At 43.5% G+C, this 26179-nt stretch overlaps 1 protein-coding gene across 9 annotated transcripts in view; it reads left to right on the forward strand.

Annotated features, from left to right (window-relative positions):
- Window positions 1-25212, forward strand: part of CHN2 (chimerin 2) — a gene marked incomplete at both ends in the record, with an annotated part of 270186 nt that extends 244974 nt beyond the window's left edge. For 3 of the 9 annotated variants that reach the window (XM_080700818.1, XM_080700819.1, XM_080700820.1), the window contains 7 exons: window positions 2883-2960; window positions 12693-12777; window positions 17089-17262; window positions 20750-20827; window positions 22658-22795; window positions 24333-24438; window positions 25041-25212. In XM_080700818.1, the coding sequence (XP_080556944.1) occupies window positions 2883-2960; window positions 12693-12777; window positions 17089-17262; window positions 20750-20827; window positions 22658-22795; window positions 24333-24438; window positions 25041-25212 (831 nt within the window). Of the gene's footprint in view, window positions 1-2714; window positions 2961-12692; window positions 12778-17088; window positions 17263-20749; window positions 20828-22657; window positions 22796-24332; window positions 24439-25040 lie in introns of those variants that run through there. The other 6 variants (XM_080700821.1, XM_080700822.1, XM_080700823.1 and 3 more) reach the window with 6 other exon arrangements.
- Window positions 25213-26179: the final 967 nt, after the last annotated feature.

Raw genomic sequence — 26179 nt, forward strand, 5'->3', positions numbered from 1 at the left:
AAATAAGACTGTCGGCAAAAGGAGTCTGTGTCCACTGTGAACGGCGAAGAGGGTATTCATGTTGTGGGAGATATAAGAACCAGGCAGCTGTCCTCTGGGGCTTCAATAAAGACAAGCTCTGTGTGTATGTGTTCTCTATGAGGGAAGTTCTCTCCAAGAGATTGCTGTAATCATCTTCCTTTAATAAAAGGGTGACCCAAGGTCGTCTACACAATGCAGTCATGCTATCTCCAATGCTAACACAGGCACCGTAAAGAAGACTCTTAAGGGGACAGTGTGAGGCTCCTATACACGTCTGAATGTGCCTTGTGTTTGGGTAAATTCTATTGCAAGAGTGTCTGAACAAGAAATCACTGTAGGAATAAAAATTACTTGTTATAATTAAAGGCATAAGAGCAAATATTAGATCTCCTTGTATTCAACTACCCATATTCCAAAAGGAGGAGTTTCTTTTTTGTTACAGTTTACCCAATCCTAAAGCTGTATGTTTATATGATTAGCCTAGTTCAGATCACAGAATTTGTTCTTACCCAGCATGGCCCACTGGCCGGCTAAAGGTCTTGATTTGCTAGCAGGGGAGGTTTGGGAAAGGAGCTGTGTTCCTTGTTTCCAGCATTTTTACCTTTGGGCCACACACATCAGCACCCCTGTCCATGCCAGCTGTCCTTGGGGTTGGAACAGTGACCAGGAAGGTGAGGGAGACCACCCACTGCCCCACGCCTTGCCTGGAACTCTGGCTTCCTGGATTTGTGAGCACTCTTGAGCGCTTTTTTGTGTGTGTGCCTTCTATGGCAAGAATTTGATTAGACACTGTTGTGGGGGAAACAAAGGTAAATTAAGCAGTGGCCTGTCACAGTTCTCAGTAAGAGGGGCGCGTAAGTCCCGTTATAAATGACTACATAAAAACAGTGATAAGTATGATCAGAAAAACGTGGGCAAAGCCAAGCATGGTGAGGCAGGCCTGTAATCCCAGTACTTGGGAGACTGAAACAGGAAGGTCCAGGTTCGAGGCCAGCCTCAACAACTTACTGAGAGCCCATTTCAAAAGGAAAAGGAGTGCGGTGTATCTTAGAGGTCAACAACTTAGTGAGATCCTGTTTCAAAAGAAAAAGGGATGGCCAGGTGTGGTGGCGCACTCTTGTAATCCCCGCGCTTGGGAGGCAGAGACAGGAGGATCGCGCAGGTTCGAAGCCAGCCTCTCTGGCTTAAGAGACCCTGTTTCCAAATAAAAATATAAAAATGGGTCTGGGAGTATAGCCCAGAGGTAGAAGGGTTTCCAGGAACCCCAGTACCACCAAAAAAGAAAAGAAAAGAAAAAAGTAAAAGGGATGGGGTGAGGCTCAGTGGTAGAGTGTCTGTATCCCAAGTATACAGAATAATATTCGTGAATGTTCATCTCTGTCATGGTCCAGGCATCTGTGTCTTCTTGTTTTCTACTTTCTAATGCATTGATTTGACTGTCTGGCATTAGCTGCATTAAATTTCACCAACAAGATAGCATGATTTTCCTGTTTCTGCTAGTGGAGAGACCTGGGCCCCAAAACTATGTGTTCTCCTCAGAGGCCATCAAATAGATGATGAGCTTAAAAGGGTATTTGGGTAGGCTGGGGCCCTAACCGAGAAGCATTGAAGATCTTTTATTTAAAAGAAAAACAACTGCGTAATGCTCTGGTTTTAGTGAAGGAACATTGTCTGTGTGGGTTTGAGGGGAGTCGTGGGGAGAAGCGGGTGAAGGAAGGGGAGCAGGAGGCTCCCTGGAGCAAGCACTCCGCCTCTTATTTTGTAATTTTGCCTGGAAAACTCAGAGCTGAAATGCTTTGCTCATATTCAGTGCCCCAGTCATCGCTCAGTGGGTTCCAATCTAATGCATGCCATAAGAATAAAGGTGAGCATAAGAATAAAAAATAAAATATAGGAACAAAAATGCAGATGAATAAAAATGAAGGTGGTGGTGCACACCTGTAATCTCAGGAGTAGGGAGGCTGAGACTGGAGGGTCACAGGCTTGTGGACACCCTTAGCAATTAGCAAGACCCCTCCCCTTGCAATTTAGCAAGTGCCTATTTCAAAAAAACAAAAAGGGCTGGGGGTATAGCTCAGGAGGTAGAATGCCCTTGGGTTCAATCCACAGTATCACAAGGGGAAGGGGGGAGTAAAGCTTTCGAGTATTGAGGCGGATTTTAAAAAAGAGATGAGATTTTATCCCTGTAAGATTAAGCAGTCATCAGGTTAAAGGTTTAATCTGCTGCAGTCCGGCCCAGGATGGCATTCAAAGACCTGGAATAATTGGATACAACCTCAGGCTTTGAACATCAGAGCTCATTGGAGTGTGTGTGTGTGTATGTGTGTGTGTGTGTGTGTGTGTTCACGTGCATGTAATGTGGTGGTAAGGTCACCCCTTGGCGATGTTGCCTCTGCATTCCTGGATCCCCCGTGGCTGACTGGATGTCACTTCTGGGGGTTGCCACGTGCATGAATGTGTGCTATTGTTCCAGGCACACGCTGGCCTTAAGAAAGAGTACAAAACAGGCCCGTCCTTATTCAGAAGCGAGGCCCTCCATCACTCCAGCCCTCCCAGGTCACATGCCAGAGGCCGCTGCAGACAGGACGCAGCTGCTTCAAATCTGCCGCCTAACATTAGCCGCAGCTGGAAAACCCTGACAGCGCAGAGCTTCCCGGGCTCCGCAGGGAAAACTAGAAAGATCTGAGAGCACAATGTTCTCCCGGGAGCTGTGGCTGGAGAATGAGAAAGCCCGTGCAGTGGTTCGGAAGTCTAAGGCCGGCAGGAAACGCCAGGAGCTGCTGGCCCTGGCGTTTGGGGTAAAGGTGGGAGTGAAAAGCAGCTTCCTCTGGCCTCCTCTCAAGCTCTTTGCCTGTCCGCAGATCTCCTCCCTGGTTCGACGGGCTGCCCTCACGCACAACGGCAACCAATTCAACTATGAGAAGGCACACAACTTCAAGGTAAGGCTGTGCGGCCAGAGACGAGGGTGGGTAGGGAGGGGCCCTTCGTGGTTTTCCTCTGGGCTGTGTGGGAATGCTAGAAAACCACCCGTTTTTTTTGTTTTTGTTTTCCACATTTAGCTACGTGCTTAACACCGTTGCTTGGTATCCCATCCGGCTGAAGGCCTTGGAACACTGTCAGCTCCATGCTTTTTGCCTGCAAATGCTTATCTGCCTATGGACTCGGTTCTGCAGGACTGGGTCCATTTCCTCTCCATCTTCTTATGCCCAGCGCAAGAAAAACAGAGCATGCGCACTTGGTGGCATTCAGAGACACTCTGGGAAAGCCGAGCGGTACTTTTCCACTCCGAGTGGCTGGAGAGAATCTTGCTGTCTCTGAGCCAAGTGCAAACAGTTGTCGGGTTTACATTTTGTGTTTTGCCTTTTGTTCTCAGCAATGCTAACTCCATTTCTGTGTAGCCAGCTGTGAAAGCAAATGACGAGGAGAGATAGCAGCCGTTGCTCGGCGTGTGCTCGGTGCCGGGCACCCTGTGGCCTTGCGGAGCTGGATTCTGCTCACCAGACCAAACATGAAGATAGGGAAAGCCGGTGGGAGCTTATGTGGACTTTCCCATGAGCACTTAGGCTCCAGAGTGACTGCCATCTCTGTTTTAGAACAGCTCTTGTAGACATGACCTGCTCTCAGGAGAGTCTGACCGGTTTGCTCCGTTCTACTGTGTGGTCCAAGAAGGGCCGGTAGGCAAATCTCATGCCAAATTGCTTTGCTTCAGATGATGAGACAGGGTAGAAGCCGGGCGTGGTGGCGCACACTTGTCATCCCAGCACTGGGGAGGCTGAGACAGGAGGATCATGGTTCGAGGACAGCCTCAGCTAATTAGCCCTTTGCAACTCAGTGAGACCCTGTTTCAAAATAAAGAATAAAAAATAGGGCTGGAAGTGTAGCTGGGAGGTAGAATGTCCCTGGGTTCCATCCCCAATACCGAAGAGAGAGAGAGAGAGAAGATAGAGTTAGAAATATACCCCACTAAATGGGATGGGATGACAATTTGGAAGTTGGAGAGATTGGAGATAAAGGGTTCCGGAAGAAAAGAAGAAGCAGGAGAAAAAGAAGAAATAAGAAGGAATAGTCTTTTTTTTTTTTTTTTTAACCCTGATTTCCTCGAGGGCCAGCAGCCCTCCTGACTGTTGGAACTAAATAGCCTTTGGTCAAAGTGTCAAAGGAAACTGATCTTCTGTTGCTTGTTGGTCCTTGATAAAATATGTGTGTCTAGGAAATATAAGTCCACGTTGGTGCGGCGTGTTTCCCCGCTTCTGCTTTTAGAAAGCGGTCAGTGCAGGCATTTATACTTAACTGAGAAACAGAATCACTCAGCCCGCAAAGTTGGCGTTAGAGTGCAAATTTGCAGTTTCATGCCACAACTTCTGATGATTCTCTCCCTACAGGGCTAATAGTGGCAGGGCTAATTTGAAACATAAAAAGGTCGATGTTATTTTTTTTTTCTGTTTCCTGTTTTCTTTTGTAGCCCTCATTATTTTTCTGTCTCGAGAAAGTGTTTTTCTGACTTTTGGCAGAAATCCCTGATTTTTTTTTTTTTCCATCCTGTGGATACATCACCATGGATGACAGGGTGGATCTTCTTGAATTTCCTCTCGAAAATTCCAATTACTTTGGCTTTAAGATACAGTTGAGATTATGCCTTACCATAATGTTTATATGAAATGACTTCATTTATGTCCTGTGTCTGAGCTTATATTAAAAGCATCCACAGTATATTTAGTTGTCAGTCTTAAATCTTAGATCTCTGAATAGGAAACTTATCTTAAGATATTTAAAAAGCAAAAGATAGTGAATCTTATCTCTTTCAAGAGTACTGTTACTAACGTGACCCCTGAAATATTTATCACTGCAAAATACCAACAGCTTTTTAAACGTTTACTTAAAAACTTAATATCTATTCCGCGTGACCTCTTGTAACTTTCAGCTCTTGAGTGAAGAAAAATCAAAGAACAGACAAGTGTTCAAGAGAGGGATACCAAAGCCAGGCAGCAGTGTGTCTCTCCGGGTTTTAAATAGACATCTTTGAAACTTACAGACCCTAGAGTGGCTGCAGCAGTTGATTGTGGTTTTCAATGGTACTGTTCGTGCCACGGTTCCTAAGAATGAGCTGGAGGAGGTGCCCCCTCCCCGTCATTGCTCAGGCCTTTGCCCTCTCCCCACCCAGCTAACTGTAATTAGAAACTCTACATGGTCCTGAGAAGAACATTCTGAAAGCAGGCCCCTTCTATAAATACTGCCCTTTTTATTTTTAGTAACAAGCCACTAAAGAAAGAAATCTATTATCAAAAGCCCACCATCTGCTCAGAATTTGTGTATGATACCTTTATTTTACACTAGCTTTTTATTTTTGCTGACTTCTACTAGGTTTTATTCTGAGGCTTTCTTGATTAGTAGTTTAGTGTTTTTTGTTTGGTTTGTTTTGTTTTGGGGGGTACTGGAGGTTGAGTCCAGAGGGACTTTGCCTCTGAGCCACACCCCAGGCAAGCATCATCTTATCTATTACATCTTCAACTATTGTCTGTACGTATTTGTTGGGTCATTTTGGAAGGTTCTCAGAAAAGGAAGCTATTTCACCATTCATTCCTTAGGGACTGTGGCTGGTCTGTGTCAGAGGCAAAGGACAGTGGTGACTGTCCACTGCTGAGGATTCCCAGGCAGGGTGATACTGCCCCACCATGGGGCCTTTGGCAATGGCTTTTGTCTTTTGTTTTGTTTTGGTGGTACTGGGGTCCCTGGAAGCCCTTCTACCTCCGGGCTACTCTCCCAGACCTATTTTATATTTTTATTTGGAAACGGTCTCTTAAGCCAGTGCGGCTGGCTTTGAACCTGTGTGATGCTCCTGTCTCCGCCTCCCAAGCACGGGGATTACAAGCGTGCGCCACCACGCCCGGCTGGCTTTTGTTTTTAATTCTCACACCTGGGTTGTACCAACAGCACCCAGAACTGCTCAGGGATGCAACGAACATCCTATAGTCCCCAGATAGACCCCATGACAAAGAACTGTCCAGCCCGTGTCAGCGCTGGGGCTGAGAAGCCTCCATTGGACGACAGGAAGCCACGGGAGTTGTTTGCACAAGGACGTGTGAAAATAATGTTGGTGCTGGAACCCTTGTGGATCCCGAGAGGGAATCAGATAGAACAGGAATATCTGACTTTGTTCAGTGAGGAGATTCCCACGTGGCTTTATGGCGATCGATGTTTTAGAGATTCAATCCTGGTTTTTCATTTTTCTAAATGTACAGTTGGTCAGGACTGTTCATTACCTTCACTAGCAGCCGGGACTTCTTCAACCTTGGTATTTCTGGTATAAATTACTTGGTCGCTGGTCCCTGAAATCAGTTTGAGGAGTGTTTCCCGAGAAGCTCCCAAAAATCTGGCCTGCCTAAGAAGCCAGGATTCTTCAGTCTCCCAGAGACCACAGCTGGGCTGCTGAGCTGGCGTAGAGCTGGGAACTTGGAGTTTGTTCTAAGAAACTTTGTCTAACAAGACTAAGTCACTGATATTGCCCTGGACTTTGCCTTGGGGCCATGTCCTGAATCCTGTTTTAAATGCACTGCTGATCGACAGATCCAGCTGAGAACCCGATCTTGGAACTCCACCTCTCCCGTTGCTCCTGCTCAATAGACCTTGAGGAGGGAACCGAGCATCTCTGTTACAGATTGAGTGGTCCCCTCTGAGTGTTTCCTTCCATCTGAAAAGGTTCACTTCAAGGTCAGTATTTCATCTGATCTTGCAGGAGGGGAAAGTCCAAAGCTGAATTTAATTTCTCACATGAGTTAAATGTCACATGATTATAGGAAATATAGTAAGTTATAGGAAAAACCCTTTGGCAAAATATTGTAGACTTTCTAGGTAATAGAACAAGCCCCCTGTCTTCCTGCCCTTCAGTTTACACTGGGCAGGAGCTGGACTGGACCCTCAAACCCAGAATCTTAGCCAAAGTATTTTTGGCTAAGATTCTGGATTTTGGCAAAGTAGCTAAGAAATACCTGCCTTTGGCCTAAAGAGTCCTTGGCAAGACATAGCAAAACAATTAAGTTCCTTTTTTCCCCAGTACTATGGATTGAACCCAGGTATGCTTTACAACTAAGATACATCCCCAGCCCTTTCTATTTATTTATTAATGTATATGTGTTGTTTGGGAGGGGTGCTAGGGATCAAACGCAAGGCCTTTCACAAGCTAGGCAAGCACTCTACTACTGAGCTAAATTTCCAGCTCTATTTTATTATTTTTATTTTGAGATAGAGTTTTGCTAAGTTCTCAAAGTTGGCCTCAAACTTGCGTCCTCCCTCCTCAGACTCTCAAGTAGCTAGGATTACAGGCATGCTCCACCACGCCCAGCTCACGTTCCTGTTTTTTGAATAAATAATAAAAACAGCAAACTGAGATATGGTTTTCTTATACCAATGGCCGTCCATCACAATTACTTTGTACCCCCACCCTCAGAGCAGGGGGGACATCTGACGATGCCTAGAGCGATTTGTGGTTTGTCCCCACCAAAAGGTTCTATTGGCATCCGTCGAGGAGGGGTCAGGCATGCTTCACAACATCCTGCAATGCACAAGTCAGCTGCCCCCACTGCATGGACCGCTCCAGCCCTGAAGGCTAATGGTGCCAAGATTCAGAGGCCCTAACGTACACTGATGAGCCCTGCAGAACTTCCCTGCCGCACACCGTGAGCAGCGCTTTCTTACACCTAGACCCTGGGCTGAACCGGTTGGACATTTGGGTGGCCCATCAAAACAAACTTGTTATAAAACCCCTGGAGGATACTGCCTTCCAGCCTCAGCAGAAATAAGACAAATAACATCCTGTTCATTTAGAAAAGACCCAGCTGCGGATGTTCACCATGGCCTGGGACTGAACTAAATGGCAACTGCTGGGCCATTTATACAACATACCTTATCTCCTGTAATACCATCTTTTTTTTTTTTTTTTTTTGGTGTGGTTTTTGAATTCTAGGCAGATCTTGCCCAGTATAATAGTCTTGGACAGACATTCTTCCTGTCTGGGGTATTTTCTTCCTGTCTAGGGTATTTTAGTTACTGCCCTAAAGTTTTCAAAATGTTCTTTCTCTAAAAAGATATTCTTGAAAATCAATAAACTTCAGAGAATGGAAAAAGCCGATTAGTGCCTTTTAAGATATGGAGTATTTCATTGAGAGCATAGACATTATAGGTCAACCCCAAATTAAATGGGCTCCCAGAGCATTCAAGTGAGGTCTATTGTCTAGAGATTGTCCTTGTGGATTCAAAAGAAAATTGAACAATCTATCGGCCATGAAAATAAACAGGGCCCATCCCCAAAAGGAAATTAGGCAGCGGGCCTAAAATAATGTTTAGCTAACTTCATGGTTCTCCTCTGTTCCTGTGTTGCTTGCTTGCTGTGGGGACACTGGAGTGACGGGCTCGTCTGAAATGTCTCCCTGCCTGTGTTCATCTAGAGAAACAGGATCAGAGGCCATGGAGAGACTTGTTGGGAAATGAGGCGGATAAATATGGGCAGGGCTAATAAGTAAGCATTAAACACAGTTTGGATGTACACAATTATTTTTTAATATTGTAAGAAGCCAAATTTTAGGAAGTCTGTAATTAGTACGTTCGTGTTCCCTGAAGCAGTGGGTGGGCCAGTTTCTTTTGTCAGTATAAAGTGTGTTTTGTGCAGTGGACATGATTGCTGCTCTCCTAATTTCTGAACACCATATTTTCATTTTTCCCCAACGTATGGGGATGCTTCCCATGAGATCCCTTTATCCCTTTGTGCCATCTCGAAGAAACAAGTGACTTGCATGGAAAACCAAGCCCTGTTTTGTTGGCCTCGGCTGTGCGATTTCTTCTTCTTAGAATGTGGTCCCCACGTCACCGTCTCCTCGGTCAACACCATTGCTTTCCAAGCTTCTGTCCATCCTTCACAAGCCAGTTCATCACTTTCCCCGGCTTTCTCAGCAGAATGCGTTATTTTATTATCCCACCACAGGACCCCAAACGCTCTATCGGATCACCTGATATGTGACTATTTCTGCTGCTGCTTCTCGTAAGATCCTTGAGTGTAGGCCATTCTCCCTCCTCCGATTCCTCTCAACTTTGTCTGTTCAAGGACTAGCACAGGGCCAGGTTCAACGTAGTAATCAGCATCTAAATACTAAATAAGGAGGGAATGGTGAGGCAATGGAAAAGCAAATAGGTGAATTAATAGGAAATAATTCATCTCTCTGACATCCTTCCCCCACTGATTTATTTTGCTTTGTTTTTTGTTTTTGTGGTCCTAGGGATTTGATCCAGAGCATTCTATCTCTAAGCTAACCCCCAGCCCTATTTTATCTTTTATTTTGAAACAGGATCTTGCTAAGTTGCTGGGGTTGATCTTGAACCTGTGATCCTCCTGTCTCAGCCTCCCAAGTACTGGGGTTACAGGCCTGTCCTACTGCACCCCTTCCGAGATATACCATTTCTCCATTTATGTAGATTTGGTTTCTGATCATTTCACCTTGTATCACTGGTGCCAAATATATTGTACCAAATATACTGTGCTTTGGCAACCTATTCGTTTTCATTTGTAATTTTATTGCATTATAGTTAAAATATAGTACATAGGGTGTCAACACTCTCGTATAGATTGAAGCTTGGTCTGTAGACAATTTGTGTAAATGTTCCATGTACATTTTAAAACAGTGTACCTCCTTAGAATTGTTTAATATGAAGCCTCTTTCTTACATTAACTTTGACTATTTCAATATTAATAGTTTTAATAAATTGATGTCAAAATGATTATGATTGTGGATTTGTCAGTGTCTCCGTATAGTTCTTTTAATTTGGGCTTTATATTTTCAAGACTGTGTTATCATATATGTATAAACTCAAAATCACTATATCTTCCTAGTAAAAAATAAATATTATGCTATGATTTTCTATATCACTAATAATGCAAATATATGGGCATATAAATACGCAAATATTTATACAAATTATAAAATATTATATATCTGGTTTCTATTTGCTAGGTATGTTTTTATTTACACCCAACATTTCTTTCTCATTATATTTTGAGTATGATTTTTAAGATATGGTCTGATCCAGGTGTGGTGGCACACACGTGTAATCTCAGTACTTGGCAGGCTGAGATAGGAATATGGCAGGTTCGAGACCAGCCTCAGAAACTTACCAAGATTTTTATCAATTTAGAAAGATCCTGTTTCAAATTTAAAAAAAATAAAATGGGGTTGGGAGTATAAATTGGAGGTAGAATACCTACCCCGGGTTCAATCTACAGTACCAAAGAATAAATGAATAAAAATAAATAAAAAGATCTGATTCAAAATGTATCTTTTCTTTGATGAGTTAGAGTCATTTATATTTGCTGTGCTTTAGAGAGAGATAAGGATTTTTAAAATATATTTACTGTACTTTTTTATTCCTTTCCTGCTTTTTATTGGCTTGGTCAAATCTACATTTCTCTTTTTCTCGCATGCATTTTTATATTTTTTTGTATACTAGAAAAATCTAATTCATGTATAATTGACTTAAAATATTCCCAGCTGATTAGTAGTTCTTCTTATATACCGACCGAGACTGGGAAACTTAACATCTTATCTAAAAAAAAAAAAAAAAAAAAAAAAGTTTAGATTGGCAATATTTCTCTCTGAGCACATTGAAACTTGTTTGGCCTTTCTTTATTTTTTGTGGTTCTGGGGGTTCCTGGAAACCCTTCTACCTCCAGGCTACACTCCCAGACCTAATATATATATATATATGTATATATGTATATATGTATATATATGTATATATATTTTTAATTTTCAAACAGGGTCTCCTAAGCCAGCGAGGTTGGCTTCAAACCTGCTCAATCCTCCTGTCTCCGCCTCCCAAGCGTGGAGATTACAAGTGTGCGCCACCACGCCCAGCGCTCATTTAGCCTTTCTTAATGTGAAGGGATTTTTTTGTCTTTTACTAATTTTGGAAAATATTGACTATTTTTCTCTGTGAATATTGCTTCCACACATAAGTGCCACCTCTCGACTTTTCAGAGACATCATGTATTTGGCTCTATTTTCTCCTCTTTATGCCTCCACTGTCTTACACCTCTTGTATTAAACCCATCAGCCAGTCAACAGGCTTCTCCCTTGACCGCACATCTCTCCTGAGTCTATCTTAATTATTTTTCTACTGGATTCCATAGCCAGACTTGCTGTCTATACGTCTCTCCATCTCTCTGCCTGCTTATTCTTCACTTTCCTTGAATCTGGGTTCTGTCCTCACCAATTCAGAGACTTCTTGCTAAGGATGGAATGACTTCCATGTATCTGAATCGACAGTTAGGACTTATCTGATTGGACCTTTTACCAGCATTCAACATGGCCAACATGGCAGCCCACTCCCTCCCTAAAACATTTTTCTCCTCCTGGCTTCTGAAATAGTTTACTTTCTTGGTTTTATCTAAATGTGGAAACACTGAGGGCATAGAGTTGAGCTCTCTTTTTTGGTTTGCTTTATGTTCTCTATCACTATTGATCTATTCACAATTTAAAATACTACCTATATGTCAAAGATGGTCAAGTGTATACCTTGAGCTCTCATCCTTCCTCCGAGCCACCAGATTTGTGTGAATCCCTGCTTAGCCCTAACGCTTGGGTATCAGCAGCATTTAACCTTAACCTGCCCAAAGCTGATGCTTGAGCTTCTCCCCAAAAGCCTGCCTTCCCCATTTCAGCCAATCATATTACCATCCACCAGTTCCTTGTTTTAAAATCCCCAGTAAACTCTCTACAGTGGCTTCTGGCCTACCCCGGCCACATTTGCTTACCATGAATCCCTAGCTCTGCTTCTTAAAGATCTTTAGCACTAAAGAACAACTATTTTTATTTTGTTCCGTTTTTGTTTAAACTCATAATGTAATAATACACAGTCCTATTCCAGAAGGACCTGTACCAGATGAAGCAGAGATAAGACAATTCTTCCTTTGTGATATTGAGAATATTTAGCAGCTGGCTTGTCACCGAACTATGAGACCAGCACTTTGGCTAACCAAGGAAAACGTTTGGCTAACTCACCAGAATATAGACCAGGCTGCCTGAATATAGACTAGGTTTCTGAATACAGACTAGCTCTCTGGAGGAAGTATTTCCATCATCTCTCTTGGTAACCTGCATTTTCAGCCAACTCCTTCATTATTTTAATGCCTTTTTTTTTTTTTTTTTGGAAATGGCTCAAAGACTTGGAACCTTTTAATTATCCCACAACCATGTTTTATTTATACCTGGCTGGATATCCTACAGATGAATGGAGAAACTTCAGTCTAAAGGACACAGTAATTGAGTTCTGCCTTCCAGAACTTGATGAGCTAAATGCAGGTTGAACGAACCAGCACAGGCCATCTTGGGTTTTGCACACAGAGCCTTGCTTGGAGTATGAGAGGCACCTCTCTCAGCCATTGGCAAGGCCCTGAAATCTTACCGTTTCTCCGCATTCCTTTCTGACTGGGGCATAGTAGATCACTAGCGAATTTCAGAGATGAAAGCCTTTCTCTGTTTTGCAACCCTGCCTACCTGGAAGGAAGGGGCCAGGGAGGGGCCTTTCCTCCTGAAGCCATTGTTTCTCAACTTCACGTATGTGACACTCCAGGCTGCCTGCCTCCAGGTAACTCAATTTTCTGATACTTTTCTTCTCTTTGAGCACAGGTCCACACATTCCGAGGCCCGCACTGGTGTGAATACTGTGCCAACTTCATGTGGGGGCTGATCGCCCAAGGAGTCCGCTGTTCAGGTAGACATGAAATTTTCCTTTTGCTTTTCCTTTTCCAGTGATATAAAGTGCCACTACGTTGGGTGAGTGGGTATCTCCAGAGCTGTGTACCATGCCTGGCTGAGTTCAGAAGTAGAGCCGTCTGCATTCAGGCCTTTCTATACATAAAGGGGAAACTATTTTAAGTGTCTGCAAGAATGAAAAGAAATACCTCATGTTTATACAAGGAAAGAAGAAAAAAGAATGAAGTATATTTTCCTAAGACCTATCTGCTGCTTCCCCAGATAGAACTCTTTCAAAGGAAAAAAAAAACCAATGGAATCACATAAATAGAAAAGCCATGCTTGCTTCCCATCCCCTCTTGCTACAAAAGGCAGGACATTAAAAATAGTAGTAGTGCTGGTGAGTGTTTGCCACAGGCACCAAGCTAAGCACTTTCTACTTATCATGTCGTTTAACCTCACCAGCAGACTCTTCCGGAAGATGCAATTATCTCCCATTAAGTGAAAACGGAAATGAAATCTTTGAGATCACTGTTAATTGCCTCTGGCCACAGAGTAAGTGGTAGAACCTTGATTCAAAGGCTGTCAGACTCCAAAGCCAGGGTTCTGGGTTTTCTTTCTGCCCTCAGCAAAATCACACACCTTCATTTAATATCACATATATAAAAACTGAGTATTTTTCCACCTAGAATTGATGCACATACCCACAGCTCACAACACACCTTAATATGCTGAACATAGCAAAGGGTTAGTGTGAGCTGGGCTTCCTAATCACCCTACTCTGCTGTTCTGGCAAGAAGTTGTACTGGGAGCATACGCAGGCTCCTCTGATACTGATCAGCTTTCTATTGATCCCATGGCTGGCTTCTGGTTTCCTCCTTGCTAAGGTACAAATTTTTATGAAAAAAAAATCTTACAAAGCATTTAAAACAAAATCATGCATCTATAGCACAGTGTGGCAATCTTTTTCTGTTGTCTGTTTTGGTTTCAGGATTGTACATCTAAGTCTCCCTTTCTGCCTAGAAGGGGCTTCCTTAGCTCCTACTGTCTAGGTACAGCACTCACCCCTGTAGAGATGTGGATGGCTAAGTTATCTGCATGTAATTTGGATAATTCCACCTACTCTGAGACAGGTGTCAAAACAGGGGCAGCCTCTCCATCTGTGTTCAAATACCCTAATCAACACACAAGACTGGCTTGCCAGGAATCAGGAAATGTCTCATGGCCCAACCCCTAAGCCTGGTGGTAGAATATCTGAATTATCGCCGGGCGTGGTGGCGCACGCTTGTAATCCCCGCGCTTGGGTGGCAGAGACAGGAGGATCACGCAGGTTCGAAGCTAGCTGCGCGCGCTGGCTTAGGAGACCCTGTTTCCAAATAAAAAATGTAAAAATAGGTCTGGGAGTGTAGCCCGGAGGTAGAAGGGCTTCCAGGAACCCTAGTACTACCAAAAAAAAAATATATATATATATATATGAATTATCCTGGGATCGTTAATTCAGCCTGTCCAGAGTATCCCCAAGAAAAAATGTCTTTCATTGCTGGCATCATCCAATTGCAACGGGAAATTGGTCCAAAGTCAATATTATGAGAACAAAACTCTGGGCTTCACATTAGCTGTGGTCAGCAACTTTTTCTGGAATGAAAATTTTTTTTAATTTTTTTTCTGTTTCTGTTTTTTAAATACAAACACATTCTCAGGCTATATTGTTAGTTCTCTCTAGTGGCTACTTTCTGATCTTATATTTCCTTCAAAGAACAGGAAAGCTAAAAACGGATCATTAAAGGTTGAAGAGCCAACACTCTCAGTTATATTGTAAATATTTCTTAGTCATCTAGACTCTATTTGTAGCACATAGAATTCTAGTAGTTTGTAAGAACTAAATATCTTCATATTGGTTATAAAATATATTCATTTAACAAAATATTAGCATCTAAACTATATGCATAACATCATTGTTGCTTCACATATTAAGTTTGTAATAAAATTAAAATAGAATTACTATATGATCCAGCAATTCCACACCTTGATTTATACCCAAAAGAACTGAAAGCAAGATCTCCAACAGACACTTGCACATCCATACTTGTTCATAGCAACATTATTTGCAATAACCAAAGGTAGAAGCAACCCAAGTGTACATTGTTTAATGGATGGCTAAACAAAATGTAGTATAGCCATACAAGGGAATATTATTCAGCCTTAAAAAAAGAAGGAAACTCAAGCCCTTCTGGACCAAGAGGGCAAAAGTGAAAGGATGGTGCTATTGTGATCCAGGTAGAACCACATGCCTCTCGCTACCTGTGAGAGTGTCCAGGGTAATGAATGAATGAAGAAAATAAAAAGAGAAAGAAAGATGGAAGGATGAAGAAGAAGAAGAAGAAGAAGAAGAAGAGGAGAAGGAGGAGGAGGAGGAGGAGGAGGAGGAGGAGGAGGAGGAGGAAGGGAGGGAGGGAGGGAGGGAGGGAGGGAGGGAGGGAGGGAGGGAGGGAGGAAAAGGAAATTCTAATACATGTACAACATGGGTGAGTCATAAGGACATTATGCTAACTGGAATTAACCAGTCACAAATGACATGTGCAGTGTGGTTCCGCTTACATGAGGTCCCGAGAGCAGTCCCACTCTAGTTCATAGAGGAGAAAGTCGAATGGTGGCTCTTAGGCTGGGGAAGGAGTGGGGTTACTTATTTTTTACCTGGTAGAGAGTTTTGGGTTTTGTAAGATGAACAAAGCCTTGAGCAAGTGGTAGTGATGGTAACAAAATAATGTGAAGGCACTTAATTCCACTGAACCACACACTTAAAATGGCTACAGTGGTAAATCTCTTTATATTTTACTATAACTTAAAAATGTAAATGAAGTTTATAAGATGTAAAAATTACTAAAGAGATAATTTAGGAATGGTTTGGCATGCCTTTTATGTTTCCAGCACCATATGCTCTATTTTATATGATTTAACGCTTAACATAGTACTTACTATATTTCAGACACTGTGCCGAGTACTTTCTGTTGACTTAATTCGATCCTCAGGATCACCCGAGGAGATGGAGCTATTATGATCCCTATTTTATGAAAGGGAATCCAAACAAGAAAAGCAGCCAGTTCTATTTAGCTCACGCAGCCAAAGTTTGCATTCGCTAAATCTACCAAAGTATAGTTGGATGTTACTTAAATTTTGTTGAATTGCTCGTGTTGGTAGAGCTAAGATGGCTTAGGACTGGCATGTTCCTTTGGAAGACAGACAGACAAAAACACTTCAGTCGGGTAAATGTACCTGAATGCCACGTAGAAATGACTACTGACATTTTGACAGATGTCAGATCTTCTCAAATCCTCAGTGTGTGGTTTGAGTTCTTTTTTTGTTGTTTTATAAAGCAGCTTATTACAGTATTCGTGTGTGTGTGTGTGTGTGTGTGTGTGTGTTGCACATGTAAAAATGTTATTTTTCATATCTAGAAAATACAAGACATGGAGTAGACAGTAAGTTGTAACAACTTCAGCATTAAATTTTTATTTTTCAGAAGGTAGATCGGACCTTCTTTTAACTGTATTTTTTATTGTCAGAGAAATTCCATCAGTCAAGACTAACTGCTAACTTGGCTTTTAATGTGTTCACTGAACTTAAAAGCACCTTTTCAGGTTTGGATCTTGATATGAGCTTTATAAATAATTACTCTAATCATCACGTTACATGGTATTGTAATAAACTCTCAGGTCCTCCCACTGGTGCGCAGGTGGACATTGTCTCTACCCACAGGTGCCAGAATAAAGCAAGGAGCGGGGAAGGCAGCCTCCCAAACTGTTCAACGAGGAGGAAGGGACTGGAAACTCTAGGAAAAGCAGGGAGGACCCCAGTGGTCCTGGGCTTCCCAAACCAAAGAGCAGAGATTCCCACTGGGAGAATAACTATGTCTTCCGCTAATGGGGCATTGAAGACTTAAGGAACTGACCTAGCATAAGTCCTAGTGCCCTTTATGAGCCATGACTACTACTGCTGAGAACTCAAACCCAAAAGCCCACTGTGGACCCAGAGTGCTCCCAGCCCCAAAAAGGGAAACATCCAGTCTGACTACCTAAACTATCTGAGCAAGGTGTTCCATTTTTAGGATTCAGCAACAGAGAAAGAGTAATGAGATAAATGCAGTTATGTAGAGTTTTGAGAGTAAAGATGAAGGTCAGCCTCCTCTAGTGCAGAGTATCCCTGCTAAATGGATGGATGTGCCCAAGAGATGCATCCAAAAATTCTGCCATTTTTATTTCTGGCAGTATGTAATTGTGTTGGGCTTTGACATAAGGGCCAGGCCAGGCTCACGTGGCCTCTCTGTTTACAGACTGCGGCTTGAACGTTCACAAGCAGTGTTCCAAGCACGTCCCCAACGATTGCCAACCTGACCTGAAGAGGATCAAGAAAGTGTACTGCTGCGACCTCACCACGCTCGTGAAGGCGCACAACACCCAGAGGCCCATGGTGGTCGACATTTGCATCCGGGAAATTGAAGCAAGAGGTTTGGAAAACACACCATCCTCTAGAATTAGAGTGATTTCGTTGTTATGGTTTTACTGTTGTCAAGGAAACTGGATCACTCTTCTACTCTTTCTGGGAAAAAGATAGCACACGGGTAGAGAGACACACAGAGAGGTAAATGAAGTCCAGCCAACCATGCCAGTTTCCATTTTATATGTAAGCCATGCACGCATTCAGCAAATGTTTACTGAGCACTTACTATGCACTAGACACTGAGGAGCTAAAAGTCACCATTCCTTACCCCAAGACATTTGTATAGTAATGTAGTGAATCTGGAGAGCAACCAAATACATACTGCCTTCAAAGCACCACAGAGTCACACACGGAGGTGTTTCCATCTTATTTGAAGACAATTAAGAAAGTGTCACATCAACCTGGACAAAGTGTCCCATGCCTGTACCCCTAGTGCTTGGGAGTCTGAGACAGGAAGATCATAGGTTTAAGGCCAGCCTCAGCAAATTAGTGAGGCTCTGTCTCAAAATTTCAAAATTTTTTTTAAAAGACTGGGAGTGTAACTCAGAAATAGAATGTCCCTGGGTTCCATCCTTAGTACCAAAAATAAATAAATAAGAAAAGAGTTATACCACAGTGGGCTTTTAAAAATATTAGAAATGTGCTTGTATTAAATAATAAATCATTGATCAACACATATACCTCATAGCATATAAAATTCACTCCTAATATAGATTCTGTTTACTTCAAAGTGAAGAATTAAAAGATGATCTCACTGGACACGGTGGTTCACACCTGTAATCCCAGTATTGGGGAGGCCAAGACAGGAGGGGCACAGTTTCAGGACCAGCTTCAGCAATTTAGCAAGACTGTCAGCAACCTTGAGAGACTGTTTCAAAACAAACAAATAAAAAAAGTTAAAAAGGGCTGGGGTGTAACTCAGAGGTAGAATGCCCCTGGGTCCAATCCCTAGAAACACACACACATACACATATATAAAGGTTATCTCTATGCAATACAAAATCAAGGCAGGAAGAAAGATAGAAATAGTTCCCCCAAAATGTTTCTTTATGTTAAGATGGAGTTTCTGTTCCTTTATCTTTACTTTGGCCACTATTAATAAAATCTTCAGTGATGTAGTGAAGTGGGTCTGGCCAGCGAGAACTTCCATCACTGAATTCAACTTGCAAAATTGAGCCATGATTGCATTATATTTTGCTACACTTCCTGTCCGTTATTGTGTCCAGATCAGTTTAATATAAAACAAGAATATATAATAAGAATGCTACAGGCATCTACTCACTGGCCAACTATTCCACTCTTTCCAGAAAAAAACAAAGTAAGACATTATAGCTTGTTATTTCAAACCTTTTAGAGATAGGAAATGGTTCCTCTCTCCTTTGCAGGATAAAAGCCACAGCTATTCTGTTTCCTGAGAACTGGCTCATTTAATCTCATATTTAAAAAAAAAATGCCTCCTCCTTTCTGCTGCTGTGGCTGAGAGGGCAGGAGGGGTGCCCAGACTCCGGATAAGGAACTGGGACAAGTGGCTCCGGGTCCTGCTATTTGGGAGGCTCTGGAATTTGGGGACAGGGCCAAGGACAGGAGCTGTGCTTCTCTGGAGAAACTGGGCTCCTCTCATGGTGATCCTCCTGGGAGTAACGTCAGTGATACAAAGTTACCGCCGTGCCCAAAAGGGAGAAGGTCTACAGGGAGAATAGCACTCCGCAGAAATAGCACAACAGATAGACCAGTGCGAAGCAGGGATCTGTGCCCAGAGAGACCCAGCAAAGGAGCAGAAGCCACAGCTCTAAGAGACCTGAGCATGCAATAGAAGTTAATTACTTATGTTTGCTGTTGCCGTAGTTTTAATAGCCAGGTTTTTTTTTTTTTTTTAATTGCAGTACTGGGGATAGAACCCAGGAGGATTGTACCTCTGAGTTATACCTCCAGCCCTATTTTTTAGTCTTTTTAGTTTTGAAATCTGGGTCTCACTGAGTTGTGAAGGGCCTCACTAAGGAGCTGAGGCTGTCCACAAAAACCCAAGATCCTCCAGTCTCCACCTCCTGAATACTGGAATTACAAGCATGCACCACCACGCCCGGCTACTAGCTTTTGACATACAAGGTTTGAAACCTGGTCCTCTATTCCTCGTGACACTTTTGATCCTGTATATCACCCACTGGATATATAAGAGCAGGATCGTTTTAGGACATATCTTAACAAGCTGATAAATTCAGGGAACACCAAAATACCAAATCTTTTTTGTGGCCTAAATAGACAAGGACCAAGTTTTCAGAATCAATAAATAGAATTTAAATTTCCCACATCTGATGACATAAGAATTAAATCAGTCAGGTTTATTTCACAAATTATCTTATTTATGATTACACATAAAAGGCTATAAATTTTGAATTTCTCCAATAAAATCAGGAGAATATGTATTACATACATGTGGGTGTCTGCATATCTAGCTAAATACAGGATGGCACATGGATTAAGAAGATGCTAGGGGAAACTGGACGCTGCGGCACACGCCAGTGATCCCAGTACTTGGAAGGCTGGGATAGGAGCATCACAAGGTTCACGGCCAGCCTCAGCAAGTAGCAAGACCCTGTTTAAAAAAATGAAAATAAAATATGGTTGTGTATATCACTAGAAGGTAGAATACCACTGGGTTTAATCTCCAGTCCTGGAAGAGGGGGGAGAGGAGGAGGAGGAGGAGGAGGAGGAGAAGGAGGAGGAGAGGAGGACTAGGACAAGGGGGGGGAGGAGGAGGAGAGGAGGAGGAGGGGGAGGGGGAGAGGAGGAAGAGGAAGTGGAGAGGAAGAGGAGGAGGAGGAGAGGAGGAGGAGAGGAGGAAGAGGAGAGGAGGAGGAAGAGGAGGAGGAGGGGGAGAAAAGGAGGAGGGGGGAGAAAAGGAGGAGGGGAGAGGAGGAGGAGAGGAGGAAGAGAGGAGAAAGAGGAGAGGAGGAGGAAGAGGAGGAGGAGGAGAGGAGAAAGGAGAGGAGGAGGAGGGGAGGAGGGGAGGAGGAGAGGAGGAGGAAGAGGAGGAGGAGGGGAGGAGGAGGAGGAAGAGGAGGGGAGGAGGAGAGGAGGAGGGAAGGAGGAGGGAAGGAGGAGGAGGAGGAGAAGGAGCTGCTAGAGAGAAAGCCAGACTGCAGTCCACAGCAATTAAATGGAATGGATGTCCAGCATCCTGACAGAGAGGAAGTACAGGGCTCTAGTTAATGAGAATCTTAAATATCGGCTCACCGTGCAAGGCAGGCAGGAAGGTGACCAGGTCTCCAATGAGATTCCTCTTCCTAACAAGCGAATAGAAACAAACTGGCGTGGAAACAGGAACTGACAAGTCCAGGTTCTAATGCAGTATTTTGTAATATATATGATCACTAACCATATTTCTTAATTTCCTGAGAGCATGTAGTGGAGATAGGAAATTGGAGTTTTTCTTAATGTTTTAGGAAGCTGAAATTGAAGTCTCTCCCTCTCTTGCCCCCTCCCACACCCCGCAGGACTAAAGTCAGAAGGCCTCTACAGAGTCTCCGGGTTCACCGAACACATCGAAGATGTCAAGATGGCATTTGATAGAGGTGAGCTCGCGCCCCCTTGAACATCACTGGCTTATGCTCTGCCCCCTTCCTGCTTGACCTGGACACTGGTCACAGTGAGGATGGGGGTTCAGAGCCACTGCTGCGGTTGTTCTCCGGGAAGCTGAGCAAGGATGCTTTAAAATGCCCCAGTGCTACCTCTGAGGGAAGTGTTCCTTTGTGGCTGTGGGCGGGTGGCCAATGAGGGAGGGGTTAGCATGCTGTTGGAGTGGGAGGCTGGTCCACGTGGCCCCGGGGCTCCTTCCACATCCCCATCCCAGGAGCCCATTATCAACTCTTCTCTTAGGTCATATTGTCTCTTAGGTCAGATATTTGCCAACCTGGAGAACCTGTTGAAAATACAGATCACTGGGGCCCACCCAGAGGATTCATTCAAATAAAAAATTGGATGAGCTCAAGTGTCTATATTTCTAATAAACAAAACAAATAATTCTGGCGCAGCCAGTTCAGGGATGGGACCCCTGGCCTACAGGATGGAGCCTGGTTTAAAGGTCTTTGGTGGTGTGGCCTTTGCTATCTGCCCAGGTTGTCCTGTTACCCCAGCTCTCCCCAAACACATCTTAAATGTCACGAAGAACCACCTTAGCTCATACTGTTTTATACTTCCAGAATGCATGTACATCTTTGCCTAGAAAACATCTTTTCTTGCAAAAAAAAATCATTAGTAGATTGTAGTTGTGCATGATAGTGCGATTCATAGTGATACTTTTATGTAGTCATATAACATCATCTGGTCCGTTTCCTTCCCTGTAACACCATTTTCTTCCTCCCTCCCCTGACCCTCTTCCACTACTCTCCTAATTTTCATGAAGTCCCTTCTCTTTCTCTCTCTGGATTCCTTCTCTTTCTCTCTCTGGATTCCACATATGAGAGAAAGCATGTCACCCTTGATTTTCCGGGTCTGGTGTATCTCACTAGCATAATGTGCTCCAGCGCCATCCATTTTTTCCCCTGAAAATGACATAATTTTGTTCTTTATGGCTGAGTAAAATTCCGTTCTGTGGTGGTGGGAAGGAGGAAAAAGAGACTTGATGAAGGAAAGAAGTCAAGGAGAGCTACGTCCACATAAGAAGTTAACGATGCCAATCTCAAAATATATACAAGGAAGATGAGGGTGCAAGGCAGGATCCAGAGGGAAATGTACCAAGTCTGTGTACATGTGTGTCCCTTTCACTTAGAGCCTCGTTATAATGATAAATTATAGTGTACCAATAAAAGTATATTTAAAATAACAAAAATATCTTGAGAATGATTGTAAAAAGTGGCAAGCAGTACAATATAGATCGGGAGTAGGGCTAATGAGGCGAGGCTAAAGTTTTCCAGATTAAAATCCTTGGGGCTGGGAGAGGAAGGGTCAAGTTAACTGAGCCCGAAAGAGACCGTAGAAGCTGCAGGTACTCAACAATCATTTCATACATGTGACCTTCAAATCCTAGTCCAAAGAATACAGGTGCAGATGGAGTTGATGCTCGTGACGCTTTTTAATTTCCTATCGGGTCGTTATTCTATCGTGGATCTTTGTGCTCGCAACATGGATTGCTGGACTTTCTTTTTAGCAAGTTGCAGAGGCTGGAAATCAAAGCACCCCAAGTTCACTGCCCTCGTACCTGAGCTTACCCTCAGACTCTACCTCGCCCTCGCCAGACTTCCTCCTACCTCCTGTACCTCGGTGGTATTAAAAGCCAAGAAATGGAGTTAGCTGGGACTTGACAGGAACATTCATTCTTGATTTTTTTTTTCCCTCTTTTGTGCATGCTTTAACCTGGAGAAATGAGGTACTAATTAGGGATTGGGTCACTGACTGTTTTTCAGATGGTGAAAAGGCAGATATATCTGCCAATGTCTATCCAGACATAAACATCATCACTGGAGCCCTGAAACTGTACTTCAGAGACTTGCCCATCCCTGTCATCACATACGATACCTATTCCAAGTTTATAGAGGCAGCAAGTAAGTACGAGAACTGATTTCTTATTTGTACCAAACTTTTAAGCGCAGTGCTTTCAGCCTTGAGAAAATTGAAAAATAAGCCGGGCATGGTGGTGCAGGCTTGTAATCCCAGCACTTGGGAGGCTGAGACAGGAGGATCGTGGTTCTTGGCCAGCCTCAGCTACTTAGTGAGGCCTTTCACAACTCAGTGAGACCCTGTTTCAAAATAAAGAATAAAAAATAGGGCTGGGAGTGTAGCTCAGAGGTAGAATACCTCTGGGTTTCATCTCCAGGACCTCCAAAAAAGAAAATTAAAAAAATAGAAACATTTGAATTATTGCATGGGTACCTGTCTTGCCAAGTTAGGGCACAACAGTACAGTTAACAGAAAGTAGGCGTAGCTCACCAGCTGGGCTGAACCAGAACTAAATCAACTCTGCGGGGCAGAAGCTGGGTGCCAGGGAGTTCTGCCTCTTCCTGTCTGTATGCTGAGATCCAGCACATTTGGGCCCATTTTGTTATTGTTGAAAGTATGAAGATTATTATACTAAAAAAATCAGACATTCTTCAAGAAGGGCTGTGTTAAGTACTTTCACCCATTAGGCAAGATCACAGTGTGAACTGATTAAAGTCACATCCCATCTTTTGCCCGATGGATGTTCTTCAGAATTAATAGAGGGCCAAGAATAAGCTATGTCAGGTGTTATGATAAGACCCCTCACCAGTGTCTTTCAGATTAATCTACTCATCTACCCCATGAGCCAACCATTATAGCCCAGTTTTATTGAGGAGAAAAAGCCAGGTGTAGAGTACTGAGCTCAAAGTCCAGGCCTGCGTCGCCAGCGTGTGTCCCCCCACAGCCCACAGCTGATGCCCAGTGGACATCAAGTGGGCCCACCGTGTTCAGGGAGAGCAGAGGGAACTTGGAAACACCAGGGAAAGGGGCTCCACATTCCCAGGAACAGACAGTAACGAGGAGGCAGGCTCCGAGACACATGACATAGAAGTCGAGCCCACTTTGAAAAACATTTTTTTTTTTTGGTTTGGGTTTTTAATAAAAATCTTTAAAGGTTGAAAAGTCTAGGTATAAGTCTAGGTAGATACAATGTTTGACAGGAGGAAGCAGGCCGGGTTGGGATCCGTGCTCAAAGCACTTTCCAAATGAACTATGGCCCTGCTCCCCTGGGAAATTCATTCTTCCCAAAGTCCCAGTGGTCCAAGACAGAGAAGGTTCGAGCAGCTAGGTAACTTACATCCCAGGAGGAATGGCAGGATGGCTTTCTTTGAGTGTCTGTTAGTACCCACCAGAGACCCAAAATCCAGACACGAGCCTTCATCCTCCCATGGTTAATGTGCCTGGCATCCAGCCCCCTCCCCTGGGCGTCCATCGGGTTAACCCCGTCAATACCTTGATGACCGTGCTGTAGCACAGGCAGAGCTCGCAGGCCCTTCTGACAATGTCTTTGCATTGCAAAACAAGCCAAATAAACTTCTTGTTTCTCTGAAAACTTCAGTGTCGCAGACCCGCACTAATGTCCTCACTGTGTCATCTTCCCAGAAGTCTCCAATGCAGATGAGAGGCTGGAGGCGGTCCATGAGGTGCTGATGCTGCTGCCTCCCGCCCACTACGAGACCCTGCGGTACCTAATGATCCATCTCAAAAAGTAAGCCCACACCTCCCTCCCTCCCAGAGCTGCCCCTGCTCTGTCCCTGGAGCAATAGGAAAAGTCAGCAGCCTTCCTCCTGGACCCAGAGAGGAGACAGATCTTCCTTGAAAGTGGGTTGTGCTGACTCTCTGGGGCTAGCCCCAGGCCTGGCTGCCAGAGCCCCCACTTGGGGCCCAAAGTGCCCCTGCGTCATCCCTAGGATGTGAGGAGCATTGGAAGCAAAAAAGACTTCCATGGTAAACCCCAGTGTGCACCATGGGCAGTCAATAATCTGCCTCTTTAAACCAATATTTCTTGAGTGAATAGTTTTGCATTTATTCAGAGAGAACTGATTTTCTAATTTTCAAAATTGTCTCCGGGGTAAATTTACATAAGCCATTCATTTCCACTGGTTGTTTGAAGACAACCGGCAACGATTTTTAAAATAAAAACAAATCAGAAGAATGCATTAAAAAAAAAACCCATTCTGCCATTCCGATTCCCAATTTTCTTTTGCAATTTCCTGAAGCAGAGTTAGTCTTGAGACTTAAGCAAATAATCATCAGGTAAATCCACCCACGAGCCTTCAATGTGTCTCCGTGTGTGTGTTTGTTTGGTAGGGTTACTATGAACGAGAAGGACAACTTCATGAATGCAGAAAACCTGGGGATCGTGTTTGGGCCCACCCTGATGAGGCCCCCAGAGGACAGCACCCTTACCACGCTGCACGACATGCGATACCAAAAGCTGATTGTGCAGATCCTAATAGAAAACGAAGATGTCTTGTTCTGATCCATCAGGGAAATGCGCTAAATGGCCCCAGCCCCATCCAAGCTGATAGAGCTAGAGGAATAAAAACATTTCTTACACTTGATTTGCTTTTCAAACAAGTGACAGAGTTTTTTGGACCGCAGTGGACGGCAAGGTCCAGTACTGTGTCTCATAGACACACCCTCTTCCGCGTGAGAACATGAGCGAGGGTGGGAAGAGCCCTCCCCTCGGGTCTTTTGCTGTGCCTCGTATGTATGTCTGTTTGGCTGCAAGAGTGATTAATAAATAATCTTTCTTTAACTTATTTTAAAAAAAAAGAAAAAGTAAAACAACGTAGACCTTTAAGCTTCAGTCTTATCAGTCATCAAAGGGAACTTAACTCATAAAGGTACTTGATACAGTTATACATTTTTCCATTTACAAAAAGACAATTCTATATGTTAAATGTTAAATGAAACCTATATTGTAAAATGTATTTTTTATTTTAGCTGCAAGAATGGTATTTTATTTTAGCAAATAGAACTCAATGCAGTGCATTGGTTATCGCCCGGGTACCTAGGCCCGCGTTCTTGCTGTGATGCTCTGGGAGGGTCCACCGTGACCGCGGTGTTGGCGTACCTCTGTCCCTGGCAGTGCTTTTCAGTGACATTTCCCCCTCCGCCTGGGTCCCTGCTTTGATAGTCTCTGCTTCTAAGCACCGGCATCCTGCACTTGTATACGTTTGTGGCAATTATAAGATGATCTGGAACATCTAGAAATTTTTTCCATAAAAATTTTGTGAATTTCCAAAGTACGTTTTGGAATTGGTCATAACCTTCCCGTATCATGAATGAGTATCCTAAAACATGCAGAACGGGGTCATTTTACATGGAACAATTTGAGCACACTGGATGTATCCAGGCCATGTAAAAAGTCAGCACTTTCCCCCTCCCTTTCTTTTCTGGCCAAGCCCTCTGAATTTATATGTTATGGCAAGTTGTATTTTTGT

The sequence above is a fragment of the Muscardinus avellanarius genome, assembly GCF_963383645.1.
Source record: "Muscardinus avellanarius genome assembly, chromosome: 9".
In the NCBI taxonomy this organism is placed as follows: domain Eukaryota; kingdom Metazoa; phylum Chordata; class Mammalia; order Rodentia; family Gliridae; genus Muscardinus; species Muscardinus avellanarius.